Here is a 16,831-nt window from a genome sequence, read left to right as displayed (position 1 = left end):
CAATAGGTAACATAAACTTTTATTGTTTTCCAACTGATTTATCAATCCCACTTTTGAACAAGTTATATATCTTCGAGTTGTATCAAATGATTATTTATGTTAAAGAAAAATTTAACTATCAGATTTCACCGCTTAAATACAATATGAAATAAAAACTGTTATTATTCCGATTTAGATAGGGCGCCTATTAAAATCTACCCCCTAACAACTGCACTTACAAGGAAACAAAAAACGTAAAGTTAATGAACTTGAAATGAAACAATGCATTTAACGGATACTTGAAAACTGGCACGTTCGGTAATGCGCTTTTGCTCTAAATGTGAGTTGCATTTTCGATGAGGCATCGAAATGCATTTGAATGGCATATTATGTTTTAATTGCAAATGTTAATACTTCAATAGATACAACTATTATTATACTGGCACAGACCTGGACCTGAAAAATCAGTGGATATTATTTTGGTAAATCTAGGTAGTTAGTAAATAAAGCTTTCTTGAAAATGAAAAAACCCCAGATCCTATATTAATCGTGAAATCTGACGTTACTTGTTTATATTAAACCTAATAAATTTATACAAAATAAAGACAATTTTAAAATATTGAATATCTTTAAATTTCTAACTAAGAAATATTTTTTTACATTAGCTCTACACTAGAGCATATATGACATCTTTCAGGGTCTTTTTAGGAAAAGAAAAGGAGAGGAAGTTCAGAAAATGAAAAGATGATCAGAGGTGGGGAGGAATTTAGTGCTCAATGTGTCCAGGAGTGAGGGACGTAAGAATCCATCCCTCCCACTGCGGTGCAAGGCGATAGGTCGACAGAGAGTCCGGTTGGAGGATTAAAAGGTCTCCTACACCAGTTTCTCCCGATCCGACCCGCCACGCTTTAGGTAAAACGTAGACAAACCTCACCCTGTGAACCCGGGCATCACTTTTAAGCCACCAAAAATAGCGAACCACTTTGGATGACCTATGGTAGAGGTGTTGGTTATCCATTAAATAAAAAACTTCTCAAAACAATACACATTTTCCTAAACATAAGAAACATATATAAAATAAAACAATTGAAAACAATATATTTTGAACGTTGCCAATCAATAATAGAATATGGAATTATTGCTTGGGAGGAACAATAAACTCGGCTATCAATTACATAGAAACCGCACAGAAAACGATCTTAAAGGTAATACTAAAAAAACATAGACTGACTGCTACAGACCAAATATTCAAAAGCTGTGACGTACTAGATATACGCCAATTATACGTTAAAACACTACTAAACTACATTTTGAAAAAAAAAAAATTTCAATATACACAAAATAACACTAACAGACCAGTTAGACAAGCGTACAAAGAAAACATAAAAACTCCGACAGTAAATTCAAGCTTTGGACAAAGACACTACCAATACCATGCTATAAAAGCTTTCAACAGTGTAAAACTTGAAATTAAAATTGAGGAAAATAAAAATTAATTCACACACAAAATTACAAAATAGATTAAAGAACAAAATAGACAATATTACCAAAATGTCATAGCATAAAATAAAAATAAAACCTACACGTAACACACAAAACCAATATAAACACACATCACTCACAAACACACAAGATTATATTTTAAATGTATTGTTTTCTCTTTGAATGTATTATGTAGATTATATTTTCATATTATAAAATGAAGGCCTCAACACGGGCAAACCACCCAGTGAGGCCAACATTACTGGAAAACTTTGAAATATTGTACCACATAAAAAAATTAAAAATTAAATGGTTTCCAGGGCGGCGGTACCCATGCCTCCCAAATTTAAATATTGCATTATGAGTAGGCACTTTATCGCTTGTCTTTTTTACTTGGAATTTTCATAATTGCTATTTAAAATGTGCATTTTTGGATTTTCCGAAAACGACATCTTCGTTTTTATCCGTGAATTCGGCGGTGTTGACGTCAAGCTAGGTGACGTTGGTGACAGCCGTCCAATCAGACGTTGGCGTTTTCTGTGTCATAATGATGTTGTAGCTAGTTGGAACCGTTTCGGAATGTGCTGTCTTAGACTTTTTGAAATCAATAATTGTGAATGATCTAAAAATTACATATTTCTAGAACGATAATTAGTCCGAAAAATAAACTAAGAATCTTCCACACATTTTTGACGGTATTCATAGTTTGTGAAAATATCCCATTCTTGACACAATCAATTCCAGTTCATAGAACCAGAATTTCAATCACTCTCACAGACAGACCCACAACCGAAATTAGTATGTTTGATGATCCTAGTTGACAATATAATTTCAGTAATGAATTGCAATGGAAATTGGCGTTAATTAAATAGCATTGCTTGACTTTACTTTCGTTCTAATTTTAACTGTGGCAACCCCATTTTGGAAAATCTTATGAGGCTAGAGAAAGTGAGCCAAAAAATGGGATTCGTTTAAAAAACTTGAAATAAACCGTTCATAGCAACATTTCTTTTCGGTAGTCTCTCACCAGGTTGGTACTGACTCTTTTCTCTTTTTGGAATGAGGAAAATACAATTTATTTATTTAGCAATTGATTTTAACAAACAATATGGTGCCCCTACATTTTGGAAGTATGTGAAAGCTAAATTACTGATGATCGGAATGACGTTTCGTGCTGGAAAAAAAATTAATTCACGTATAAATTTAAGATTAAAAAAACCTGAGCAAATTTCACGACGGCAGAGCTCACTGTTTGAGAGAAAATAAACAAAAATTTTATAGTAAAAATAAAAATGATATATTTTTTTAAGTTTTTGACGCCTCCGTGGTTGAATGGTTACGATCCTTTGCTGAGAAATCCGGAGGTCGCGTTCTCAAATTCCCCGCGTGCTCATGTAAATTTAATTGTATTAATTTGTGTTATTCCACAATTTGTACATTAAAAATAATTATGTAGCGTTTGTGCGATACTTTCCAGAGTGGAAGATTTTCTCAGTCTCGCCCTGTTAATAGACCACCATTGAAGAAAAAAGAAAGAAATTTTTGTGACCACGTCTGAACAGCCAGGTAATCCCCCATCTATCTCCTTTCCCCACTACCTTCAACCTCAAAACATACACCAATTGGGGATGCCATAATCTCACTGGCTCCAAATGATTGGGAGAAGTTGTAACTCTACGGAGCTCACATTAAAACATTGTGTATTTTTTTGTATTACTAAAAAGGTTATTGCCTCATTAAACTGATGAATAATTTACCTGTCATTGTGAAAGTATAAAGCAGGCGTAATCCCAGTGAAAGTATTTAATCGCCTGAGCTCAGGGTCTCTTTTTGCTCCTGTTTCAACTCCCGCTAAGTGGATGCTGCTAATCAAATGATGAAGGTTCGCGAGATTTTCTTTTGCCTTTCTAAATGGATAAACAGATCAGCGGCCATTAAAGGGATGAAGCAAACAGTTCCTTGAAGGATGTTAATACAGTACCGTTATTCAGGCATTTACTTATTTTTGCCTTTGCGCTACGTAAAGGGCACTTAGTAATAATATGCAAAATGTTTAGTAACACTTATTTTTCATGGAACATCTAATACCAGATACAAACGTATTTCAACATTTAAAAAATCTTCATTTAAATTTAATGTTTATTCGGTGAAATAAAGTCAAAATTTACATTACTGTCATACAGAAACTCCGCAAAGAAAGTTTTTTTAATATATTGTGTTAGATTAAAGATTAAAGAAATTCATTACATTATTGTAATGTACTGGTGTACTGTTAAATTTTCTTATTTTTTGAAATACACTTGAGATCAGAAGTATTCAATAATTTCTTTGGTTTGTCAAGATAATTACCATGAATCTCTAGCAGGACGTACGTCCATTCTATCAGAGGCTCATGGGACGCAACTATAAATGAGCTCCCTAGATAGGAATCGGCTAGCATCGGCTGCACTCGTAACCATTCGGGTACAACCGACATGCTATCTCTATCAGATGGTGCAAGTACCGTCATCTATGTAAAAAACTTAAAACTACATTAACCGGACAATAATAACTTGCACACTCTACGGACATCAGTTGGGCTGTAGAGAAGAGAGTACAACCAAATAACAATAATACAAATACATATTTATATTCTTTCTGTAAATTATTTATTAAAAACCGTTCCTCCTCGTTTTATGAACATTTACAAATATTAGCAGCATTATAAATTATGGTGATTTATTTTTGGGTATTTATTATGCCGTGTTGCGCTACCTCCTTCTTTAGCCAACGTTTCTGGCAGTATTACAGTGTCCTGATGATAAAAGTCACCCCTCTTGGTGTAGGGCGACTTTGATATCTGTACCATTTTAGCATAAATTTAATTTATACCTATAATATACCTATCAGTGGCTGAGTGGGCATCGCGTTTGGGTCCCACGCAGATGTCGGGTGTTCAATTCCGCGGCTTCTCCAGTCCTTCATCACTACACAAGCAACATTTTTCGCTTAGTGGTGGAAGTAGAAGATTTTCAAATACTGTCCGGTTATTCGTAACCTGGGAATGTTTGTCTTTATTACATTAAAAAAAATAATCATATTTTTAGCAGAAAATTATTTTTACGTCCATTTTCAAAATTGGAAATGATTGAGACTATTCGATTTTTAAACTTAAATTTCATATCTCAGCTAACACATAACCTTATTTTAAAGTTTCTTATGACTGCAGCAACTGAATTTCCATGAACTAAGCTACCAATAACTACTACCCACGGCCACGCACCGCTTTATATTTAAAATTGCCTGTCTTTATAACCCACCCTATATTAATTAAATTGACAAATCTTTTACGTGTATTTCTTTGAATTCCAGATTCGGAAGAAGAAGAATTGGGCGAGACCCCCGCCCGCTACCGGCCCGACTCGCTGGGGTCTCTATGCCGCTCCACGCGCTTCACGGAGGCGGAGATTAAGCGCATCTATCGCGGCTTTAAGGCCGAGTGTCCCACGGGCGTGGTGCGCGAGGACACCTTCAAGGTCATCTACGCTCAGTTCTTCCCGCAGGGAGGTTAGTACCAATTTTTATTTTTATTTCGTGTCTAAAATTCAGTTTTTCTGAACTCCTACGAAAATTATGGGCAAGTAGTTTAGTAGTTACCGGTTTATAAAATGATACAAAGTTTCTATATTATGAGAATTAACAGGTAACAATAGAGCCAGGTCATCTACGCTCATTTCTTCTTTATATTCATTTTCATTTTGCGAGTAAATTCAGTTTTTCTGAACTCCTGGAGCTTTTGAGTCTAGAGATCCGTTGTTACTCGTATATAATATGATTCAAATTAAATATGTCATTTATGAGAAATAAAAAGGACACAATGAAGCAAGGTCATCTATACGTAGATCTTCCACATGCCAATTTTTTTTTTTTGTAAAATCAGTTTTCTGAACTCTTCAAACTCTTGAGTCTACGAGTATGATGGTCCTGCTACTGTAGTCTGATATTTGATATGATTCCATGACAAACCAAAATTTGGAAGAAGAATGAAGATTAAGGAAGAAAAATAAAACTAAACTAATCGAACCTAACATAAACCAAACTTACCTCTTTTTTATCATGTTTTGATTTTTTATGGTTTTGTTTGACCTGGTTACCATTTTGTTTTATCTATGTTTACTCAGAAAACATACAGTTAAATATATATATATACTCGAGCGATTTGTGGCATATTATGCCGAATTTGCAAAATCCTTTTGACCGATCGTTTGCCATAGTGTGCCTAATTTATAGAACCTGAAAATTAGAATATATATATATATTAAATTAAACTTTTGATTTTATTACATGGTAAGGTTAATCTGATTTATACGTTTTAATGTTACAGGGGAAAATATCAATAAATTTTAGGGTATTGTAATATTTTATATGTAAGTAGTTTACGAAAAAAAGAAAGGGGTTACGATGAAACTCTTCGGCCATCTCAAAATTACAAAGCAAACTCCCGTATAATTCGCTTTATGAGAAACTAATGCCTCAATCAAACTAATGTGTTTGGTTTGTCAATTATTATTTTTACCTCGCCGACAATAAAACAAATTTACTCTGTTTTGTTTCTGTAAATCTAGTAATGAAATGGTATTTATTTTGATAGTTGCTAACTCCAATCCCGAGGGAAAACTTTCAATAAAAATGCCTGCTTATTTAACAAGCACTCAAAAACAAATATTAAAATAAAATATTTCCACAATTAATGTTAATAGACCAGTGAAAGGCATAATTGAAACACCTGCTCCTCACCAAACATTTTAATAATTTAATGAAAACTATTTCGAATTCGTCGAAATCAATACAATTTAATTCATCATTCAATATTTTGTTATTTAGACAACCAAATATATTTATTCAATCAAATGAATATGTAAAACAACGAAATGTATTTTCTAAAATGATGAATTTAGATACTTTTTTATTTATTTATTTATTTATTTACACATATACGGCACAACACGTGCCATTAACATAATTGACATACTTATAATAGTACAACAACATGAAGAATAACAGTATAATGTTAGTAAAATTTAAGAAAATAGGTAAAAAGTAAGGTAATAAGTAGTGTATAAAAACTATAATGTATAAAAGTAAATTGTAAAGTGAATAGTTTAAAATATAAAGTATTAAAGTACAAACCATAATTTATTAGGAAAAAGTATAAATAAAAATAAAAATTTAAAGATTGAAATAAAACAATAAAATGTACCAATAAGATACCTATCTCAAGGTACCGACAATGATTTAAATATAAAAGTAATAAATCCTGGATTATGTTAACCGATATGATAAATTTTACAAGTACTTATGATTTCAAGTGCATTAATAGTTTTAGAAGTACTGGTAGGCATATTATGTTTACATGATGTATTTACGTGGTACTAGCAAACAAATTTAGTTTAACGCATCTTTTGTATGAAGACAGATTACCGGCAGCGTGATCAATATTAGCATATTCATTGCCTAAAATATGCAAGCGATTGATGGTTGAGTTTTGTTCTGCGTTCGTCATAGTATTGTCACAGTGAAAAGGTGTTTTGAGTCGAGTCGGTCTACTAGGTACATGGTAATTTATTAATGAGACCAATTCAGGGGAGTCAAACCAGTTATTGTTTATTTTAAATAAGAAAATAAGATCATTGAGTATTCTTCTATCTTTTAACGATAAGAGTCTCATTTTTTGTAATAAAGATTCATAGTTTATGTCAACCGCAGGAATACCTAATTTGAAATTAATTGATCTGAGAAATTTGCGTTGGATTCTTTCAATGGAGTTTTCATGGCTTTTGTAGAAAGGGTTCCATATGGGGGAATTGTATTCTAAATGACTCCTAACCAGAGTTGTATATAGTATTTTAAATGTTTGGATATTTTTAAAATCTTTACAAATTCTTACAATGAAGCCCAGAATTTTCATTGCTTTACCCGTTATTATATCAATGTGATTGGTAAATAGTAGTTTAGAGTCGAAGGTTATTCCAAGGTCCCTTATTACAGGTACTGACAATAAACTGTGATTGTTAAAAGAGTAACTATATTTGATAGGGTTTTTAATTCTAAAGAAACTCATGATTTGACATTTTTTTATATTAAGTGTAAGTTTGTTAATGGTACACCATTCTACGAATTTTATAAAATTGGATTGGAGGGACAAGCAGTCGTATATATTTTTTATGATTTTATATATTTTCATGTCATCGGCAAATAATAATATGTTAACATCAGTGAATATGGAAGTGACATCGTTTATGAATAGTATAAACAATATTGGACCAAGGTGCGAACCCTGAGGCACACCACTAGTGGCTTCAAATTCGTAAGATAAGTGTTCTTTAATACAGACAGTTAGTACACGTTTTGATAAATAATTCTTAATCCAACATAATAAATTACCACTTATTCCTAATTTAGACAATTTATTTATAAGAATTTTAATGCAAACCTTATCAAAGGCTTTACTAAAATCCGTGTAAATTGAATCAACTTGTTCTCTATTAGCAAGAGCACCAGAGATAAAATGTTCATACAGTGTAAGGTTAGTTAAGGTAGATCGTCCAGAGATAAAACCATGTTGAAATGATGAGATATTAAATTTTATGCAAGAACATATTTTTTGGAGAATTAACTTTTCAAAAATTTTTGGTATTGACGATTGTATGCATATTGGTCTGTAATTTTCAACTAAAGACTTGTCTCCGCTTTTGAATATAGGAGTGAGAAAGCTATTTTTCCATATTTGTGGGAACTTGCCTGTTAAAAGTGATTGATTAAATAGTAGGTACAGAGGGTAAGAGACACTACTCCCACAGTTTTTTAGAAATACGGGGGGAATTTTATCTGGCCCTGAGCACGATTTAGGTTCCAGTAGTTTGATACATGCTGCAATTTCTTTAATCTCAATATGTATCTGAGATAGTTGTAAATTTATATCGGACTCAAAGTTTGGAATGTCTTCATCAGGGATATCTGTTTCATATACATCCTTGAAAAAATCTGCAAACAAATTGACAATATCTTTGATTTTACAGGAAGTTTTCAGTTTATAGTGCATAGTTTCAGGTATGCCAAGGTTGTTGTTATTTTGAGCTTTACAATAGTTGAAAAAATATTTTACATTGTTACCAATCGAAAATTCCACATTCTTAATGTAATTATTATAACAAATGTTTGATAATTTATTACAATCTTTTCGCAGCTTGCTGAAAATTATAAAATCAGAAAGATTTGTTGTTTCTTTGTAAATTTTATGCGCTTTTTTCTTCTCAATTACTATGTTAATGAGGTCCTTGCTAAACCAGCGAGGGAAATTTGAAGATAGTTTATAACTAATTGGGACAAAGTTTTCTATGGTTTTATATAGATGATCGTAAAAGGCTTTAATATTCTCATCGAGATTACCTCCTTCTAGTATAGACCAGTCAGTGTTATATAGATAATCGCGTATTGCAACATAATTGGCTTTATTAAAGTTAGGATATTGTGTCTGGTTTTTAATTTGGCATTTTATAGGGTTACACAATACAGTAATATCTAAAGGTGGGTGATGAGAATCAGGGGGAAGAACTGAATCGAGTGACTTTCCAACCGCAGTTGACAAGTCGGTACAAAGAACAAGATCTAGTAATCTATTATTGTCATTTTTTACATTGTTTAATTGAACTAGGTTAAGGAAATCACATAATTCAACTATTTCTTTTTCTGTGTCAGTTAAGCTAGAGTTTTGAGATAATGTAGAATTGTCGCGGGTACCCCAGTTGATTTTTGGTAAATTGTAATCACCGATGATAGTGATTTTACTATTTGGAAATTTAAACGACAGTTGTTCAATATCCTCGAAATGACTTTTGTATACACTTATATCTGATGATGGCGGAATATAAACACTGCCTATGATATTTTTTTGATTTTTGCCGTTTAGTAAAATGTAAACTTGTTCCACATTAGAATTTTTGGTTTTCAGAAGTTTTGAAGGATGTATCTTGTTGACAGCTATCATGACGCCACCGCCTCTAGATTTAGCGCTGGTTTGTTGACTTCTGTCAGACCGGTAAATATGATGGTGGGGTAGACCAAGCTCAGCAGAGTTGATGGATGGTTCCAGCCAGGTTTCCGTAAGAATGAGGATGTCATGTGGCAGTGTTGGGGCATGTATTTTAAAGTCCTTAAGTTTAGTTTTCATGCCTCTGACATTTTGGTAATAGCACTTCAGTTTGTTTACATTGTGTCGTTTTTTGGAAGGGTTGTAACAATAGTTGGTTTGGAGTTTATGTACTTTATGGTAAGGTTTGGTTCACCATTCTCTTGACGGAACAATAACTGCTTTCTAAGCTCCACCAATTGATTCCTTTGGAGGATGGTTAAGTCATTACTTGCTTTGATTCCGTCTTTAAATTTGGTGCTATTACGTAGGAGAGTTCTCGGTGCGATATTGTTTGTAAATTCCAATTTAATTGGACGATTTTTGTTGGCAATTTTCTTGGCACCCAGTCGGAATACTTTGACGTTGATTAGATCTAATGACGGGTCGATAGCTTTTATAGCCGAAGAAACTTTATCTCTATCTTCCGTAATGATGACTGCCTTTTCATCAGACAAGCTCTCGGGAACGTTATATAATATGACGTTGTTAGATCTGATGGCCCTATCTTCCATTTCGGTGACAATATCACCCATATTAATGTCAATCGGGTTGGTCCTGCTGAGTTGCGTATTATTTTTCATTGAATTTAATTCTCCTTGCATTACTCCAAAATCGACTACCAATTCTGCAATCGTAGCCATAAGTTCGGTTGTTTTTGGTATTATTTTTACGATATTTTCCTTAGAGAATTTATTGCTAGGCTCATGAACGATTGAGATCAATCCACTGATTATCGCATTTACTTTGGTAATGTACTGCGAAGCTTTATCACTCAGAGCCATTGTTATTTTTATTTTTATTTTTCTTTTTTTTTTTTTAAACAGTTGTGAACCCCTGGATTTTTGGTAGGGCGTGTAAGTACTACCGCTGGCGGCGCGGGCGGTGTAGATGCGGGCGCGGGGGGCTTATAGCAACTGTCACTTGATTACACTAATCCTTGTTTTAAACACTTTTAATGCACTATATACTTTTCTGACAATTAGTAAACTTTAAGCCAGTGTTAATTTAATATAATTAGGTGAAACTCTTTAAATTTAATACTTTTTATGACTGCTTTAGATGATTTTGTTAGGATAAAAATAATGCGTGTGCACTCTCCGTATTGTTGTTGTTGTATTTTATATTTTATTTTATTAGATACATAGATAGCAGGCAGCTGATTTAGTTTACATGATTTTGAATTCATGAGTCGAGTTTAAAATAATACTTGAGTATTTTAATAAACACTGTCTCCAAGAAACTAGTTGTATAATGTGCCGAACATTATTAGTATCAAACGTATAGCATTATTAAAAACTTGAAAAGAGTTTTTATTTTTTCCTGGGAGCACTCGGGCTTTAAAACTTTAGTACGAAAAGAAAATTAACCTCGAACACTTAAATATGTTTATAGTACAATAATTATTGGGTTGATTAATTCTTTCAACATTCTTAACAAAAAAATGATGTCAATAATTAATTTTTCCACCAATTATTTTTAAATCAAATGTGACTTGGAGCGTTCTGCTTGGTACAGTAGTTATTTATGAAATTTTTATACGATTGGTGTATTTAAAAATGATTATTTATTCAAACTTACCTTTTATTTATGGCTGGCTATCTATACGAAAGTCTGTCAGTGATTTCACCTTGGGAAGCAGAACAGCTCTCACGTTAAAATGTCCATTCCTTTCAGGTTTCTATGAAAGACCCTTAAAATATAATTAAATAAGTATACAAGTTTGAAAATATAGAGCTCTAACTCTTTTCAGCTGACGTTTAAAACATAGTATGAAATCATTCTAAATTTGAAAAGGTCTCTTAAAATGTATCTCAGCTCAAAGGCACAGGAGTTCAGAGTAAAAAGAAGCTGAGTAACAAATATCGCACAGGATCTCAGGGCGATTACCGCAGGAGGAAAAATTCCTCATTATTTATAAGGTCCAATTGAAAATATGAATATTCTCTTCATATTTCTTATTCCCTGGACGTTTAAAAGGAATCCATCTCACCGGACTGACATGTTGTTCCCACCCTACAAATAATAAATGCCTACAACCTCTACTGTGTTCCGTTACTTTCCAACCCTTATTACATACCATATTTTAGTATAATGATGCTTATTTATTTCAATGTACTTTGTCTTGTATTATTTTCACCATGTTTTTTTTTTGTTTTAACATGTATAGGTACAAATTTTAGGGCTTAATTCTTCTTTTTCTAACAAAATGCACAAATTTTTTATTCGCTTTACAAAATTTAGTGTTATTTCTCATTTTGAAATCTTTAATTCGCTTCGGAAATTCATTTTTACGTAATGTTTGAAAAGCTTCAAAACTTTGATTCACTTATTTACTTGGGACCGGTCCGGTTTTGTTCCATTATGGAAATCTACAAAGTGGCGACTTAAAACGCTTGCTGAGGTATTTTTAGCATCTAGGTCAATTTTTAAATACATAATGCATTGTTAACATTCCAAAACTTTTGAAGATCATAAGATGTAAAAACTAAATTCCCTTAAGATAGGTATTTTTTACCTACACCGTGTAATAAAATCTACTTCATTTCGGACCTGCCCTTAACAATGCGAAACCATTTATTTATTGTTTTTGTGTTTAATTCGTAGAACTCCATTTAATTTATTTTTTAAATTTAATTAAAGTAAATTTTTTTTTCAAAAAACCAGTTAGGAAACCAGTTAGATCCGAAATAATATATTAGAAAATATATATTTTGGTCATATTGTTAAAAATGTTTATATTCTGTTTGATTCATTTTTGTAATTATTCAACATTTTTTTAAAAGAACAATCAACATTTTTCAATAGTAAAAAACTTTCTACCTTTAAGAACACCTGCTTTATAATCTAAACGCTTTGATCAAACTCAATTTAATATTTCCGCCTAGTGAATTTAAGTCGTTAGACTGTTGAACTTCTGCTACGAATTGAATTTCATTTGAGTACGATAATAATGGTGGGTCAATAAAGAGAAAAAGAATAAAGTTAGATTTTTAAGCGACGTTTAGTGGACTCCTTTGATGTTGAACTCAATGTCAATGATGGCAGAATTAACGGACCCAAATTAGGTAAGTGAACATTTGTATGAACTTGTAAACTTTTGACTTTTTTTTAATTAACGCATACTGTTATTGAATTCTCTTGGCATTATGTAATTATTATAAACAGTTTTTAGAATTTATTTTTTTACATACCTAATTACTTGATTTGTTTCAGTTCCAGTGCGTAATTGAAATATTATAATTTTAGTATGTTTATATTTATCCACTACATAGACATAGACATGTTTATATATATCCACTACATAGACATAGACATGTTTATATATCCACTACATAGACCGACAAATACCGTAAATCGCGTTATGTTTATTTAGTAAAAAATAATAAAACAAAACTCAGTACACTTACGTTTTTTTTGCATTTTTTTTCTTTTCTCTCTACGTTAATCGAAATAACAAAAAAATTGATTGAGCAATGAAATTCATTGGTTCTTCGCTTCGTGGTAGATCCAATACAAAACCTAACCTCTTATTACACTTCAGTTAAAAGATATTTATGTGAATACCTTTCAAGAGACCCAACTACCCCAGACCCAGTGGGACTATGGCACTGCTAATTGAGGAGTTTGTGAAGCTGAATGGAATAATATTTGGAAAGTACCTACCTGGCTATAGGAAAGTATCTGGTCACAAAACATCTTTTCAAGCGAAATTTCATTTCTGGATGATGGTCTATCATCAGGGAAATACTGACAATAAATCTAGAAAACCCACAATGCAGAGTTGAAATATTTTGTGAATACACATTTCAATATTTTATGACCAGCTCAACAATGGCTATAAATAACTCAACTTGCAACTTTCTCTCAGAGAAAAGTTCCCATCCCGAATTTTAAAAATTCACGGCTTATCACGTGGTCTCTTGGCATGGGCCCTATAAAACTTTAACAACGTCTTACCACGTAGGTACAAGTGATGAAATAATTACCTCCCCAAGATATGTACCAGTTTTTATCAAGAAAAAATGGATTTTTTTCGACCATTACAAATACTATTATCGATGAGAAATAAAAAAATGTTTATTTTAGAATACATTCCCTAGAATTACGGGAATAAGGGACGATTGAAAAGATTTGCCTAACGCTTTAACTGTCTCTCATTGCTCATTGTAAAATTGTTAACTATAGCGCATGTACATTTTTTGTGAAGAAAGAAAATTCTTAAAAACTTCAAATTCAGGAATTTATTTCTTAACCCTTCCAGGAACGCGGGCGTATTTTATCCACATTTCAAAACTACAAAAAAATTGTTTCATAGTTTAATATTTTGTTCGTAAGTCAAAATGCGAAAATTGCGAATTTGTGTAAAAATGGCAGAGAAGAAAGAAAACAATTTAGTAAAGTAATCAAATAATTTCTAACACCTAATTATTATTGGTTTAGTGTCCCTTGAAGGTTCTCTGTTATTTTATTTTCAACGCAAAGCTTAAATATAATAAAATATGGCCTCCCTGGTTGAGTGGTTACGACCCTTGGCCAAACATCTGGAGGTTACTGGTTCAAATTCCGGTGAACGCAAATAATTCATATTTTAATAATTTTAGTTATTTCACAGAGAATTAATTAAAACTTCATGTCATATATTTTTGTAGCAACGTTTTTATTGATTAGACCTAACAAAGAAGATCATTCCGAATCGAAACTTTGCTTGAAATGGCTTTAGCCGTGTTTGGTGACCAGATCTGAATAGCTAGGTAGTTTTCAACTTTCCTCGTCGCCATCTCCTTCCTCTTATGGATGCCATAGTCTCACTGGCTCCAAACAGTTGGGAGCAGTTAAGACTCCTGTGCGGTACCTACTCACATAAAAAATTAAGAAAAAAAAAAAAAAAAAATTCTTTCCATAAGCTGAACCTCCAATTCTGTTTTTAATATGTTGATTTTTGAGCCTCAGAAATTCTTCACAGTTGACGTATGGAACATAGTTAAATAAACGGTTACGTCGATTCGTTTCACCCTTCGCAGTTAAAATGTCTGTGTCACGTATACGTAGATGTTTTCACTGGGCCCTTGAACGTGTTAACAGCACGGCTGGGGAGGCTGTATATACATATACGGGGCAGTAAAATGTGGCATTAATCCCTTACTGACGTCAATGATTGCGATTGGGTTAAGCTATGTTGAGTAACGTCGGTATCTGCTGGGCTTCTGTCGGTGAAAGCCCAGACATGACCCAAACCAAAATATTAATTTACGATATTACGTTACCTAGAAATCATCAACTTAAATATAATTATGGTTAGTAAAGGATTATCAGAATTCATTGTTTTCTGTGATATCGCACAAATATTTCTACTGCTCGAATTCGCCAGAATCTTCAATTCGAGATTATTTTTTTTTTTTATTATGTAGTGTTCATTTTTGTTTACCTATATTACAAGATTTTGTACAATTCTGTTCATTATTATATTATTTACTAAAGTGAGCTTGTGTTTGTATTTTAGTAAACGAGTGCTAGTTAATATAAGAAAAAAACTGTTTCTACAGTGATAGCAAAATATAGAAAGAAAAAATATATAGTTTAAAAGCTTAAACAAAGAACGAAAAGTACAGAGATAAGAATAATTAGTTTAAATTAAGTAAGTAAATGATAAAAATGTGTTATTAACATTTTTAAATGCCTGATATAAAACATCTCGAAATAAATGTTGCTTACATTTCATTTCATTTCACCGGTGCATGAGATATAATGAATCATATTTTATAAAAATATAAAATTAGTATCTCTCAAATTTCAACATAGTATAGTGTACATTTAACATAATATAATTTAAACATAATAATTTTAAGGAATGAATTCGGCTGGGTGTTTATAAGATGTTTTTACTTTTTTTACATTTGAGGCATGCTTTGAGACTGAAAAAAAGGGAGGGGATTGATCTGGAGAATTCGATGGTTAAGAGGTACGTGGCTGATCATGTATTGTTACTAAATATAGCTAAAGGCAATTCAGTAAATTCGTTCATAAGATTTATTTTTTGAATTGTGGTACCTTCTACTCTTGTTTCTTGAATATATCGACATTATTTGTAAAACGGTTTGAAAATTATATAAAACTTTAAAATTAGCGGTATGTATCAGATTTTCTTTTTAGACGAAGACTTCGTTATTAACTTCCCGATGGATTCCTCTAGAAACATTTGAGATTTTAGTAATACCTTCATCAGAAATAATTGAAATAAACCCCACGGAAAGATCGTCGTTCCTAGGCCTGCTAGAGCAAAGTCGACCGTAGGTCCATCCATTACGCCTGGCCGCGCGCCGAATATTGTTTTTACACGAGTTCATCACTTATGTCGTTCAGATTCCCACTTTATTTTAGAGATTTGATGGGGCAAATTCAATCGCAGGTCTGTCCAATACGTTCTTGTGCATGGCTGTTTCACTTACGTCGTTAAGATGGTGGGTTTATTTTAGAGTATTGTCTCGTCTTAACTCATTTTTGCCAAATTTCTAGCTTGGCTCCCTTGACATCTACGGCGATGATTTGTATCATGTACATTGAGTATAGGTTAGAGTATAGATATAGATAGAGTTAGGAAGATGGGTGAAAAATATTACGGCTTAAAAAATATACGTTCATATAGATCAAAAACGCTGATATTGTGTATGTTATAGTTTTATCATGCAAAATTATATGTAGAATTAATAAATCGTCATTTAAAAACTATTAAAACCGTAAGACACTTAAACGCCCTGCGATTGGTTGGCGGATTCTGACATAACTGCGTGCAGTTAGAATGTGGACAATTTTGGGATAATTTGCACTGTAATCAGACTCGCACTCGATTTACCATTGCGGTGTAAAAATGATTTCAAAATAATCCATGTTTTATAGAAAACTTATTAAATATTTAAATTAGGATTTGGAAACTTACTGTTAACCGATAAAATCAAGGTACATGTGACGTATTTAAGTTCAATAGTGAACTTTCATTAAAAAAATTGACTGGAATTTCATTATCTCGGTTTGTAGTGTATAAGTGTGTGTGTGTGTGTGTGTGTGTTTGTTGGTGTGAGAATTGGTGGTCTATTATAGAGTATGCGCATTGAATACTTTATGCCACTTCTACCATTTAAAGAACACAAGTTTATACCATTGACATTATTAAAAATGAAATGTGGGACATGTTTCCCAAGGATC

General features: G+C 32.4%; 1 protein-coding gene across 1 annotated transcript in view; it reads left to right on the top strand.

The window, feature by feature from the left end:
* Positions 1–16,831, top strand: part of LOC149419898 (A-type potassium channel modulatory protein KCNIP1-like) — a gene marked incomplete at its 5' end in the record, with an annotated part of 206,045 nt that overhangs the window by 111,438 nt on the left and 77,776 nt on the right. Inside the window, one exon of the mRNA XM_089637565.1 lies at positions 4,813–5,007. Within this exon, the coding sequence (XP_089493691.1) occupies positions 4,813–5,007 (195 nt within the window). The remainder of the gene's footprint in view (positions 1–4,812; positions 5,008–16,831) is intronic.

Source organism: Hesperophylax consimilis, chromosome 11 (assembly GCF_061612785.1).
Source record: "Hesperophylax consimilis isolate HC1 chromosome 11, BYU_Hcon_1.0, whole genome shotgun sequence".
Lineage (NCBI taxonomy): Eukaryota > Metazoa > Arthropoda > Insecta > Trichoptera > Limnephilidae > Hesperophylax > Hesperophylax consimilis.
This window is presented reverse-complemented; position numbering and strand designations above follow the sequence as displayed.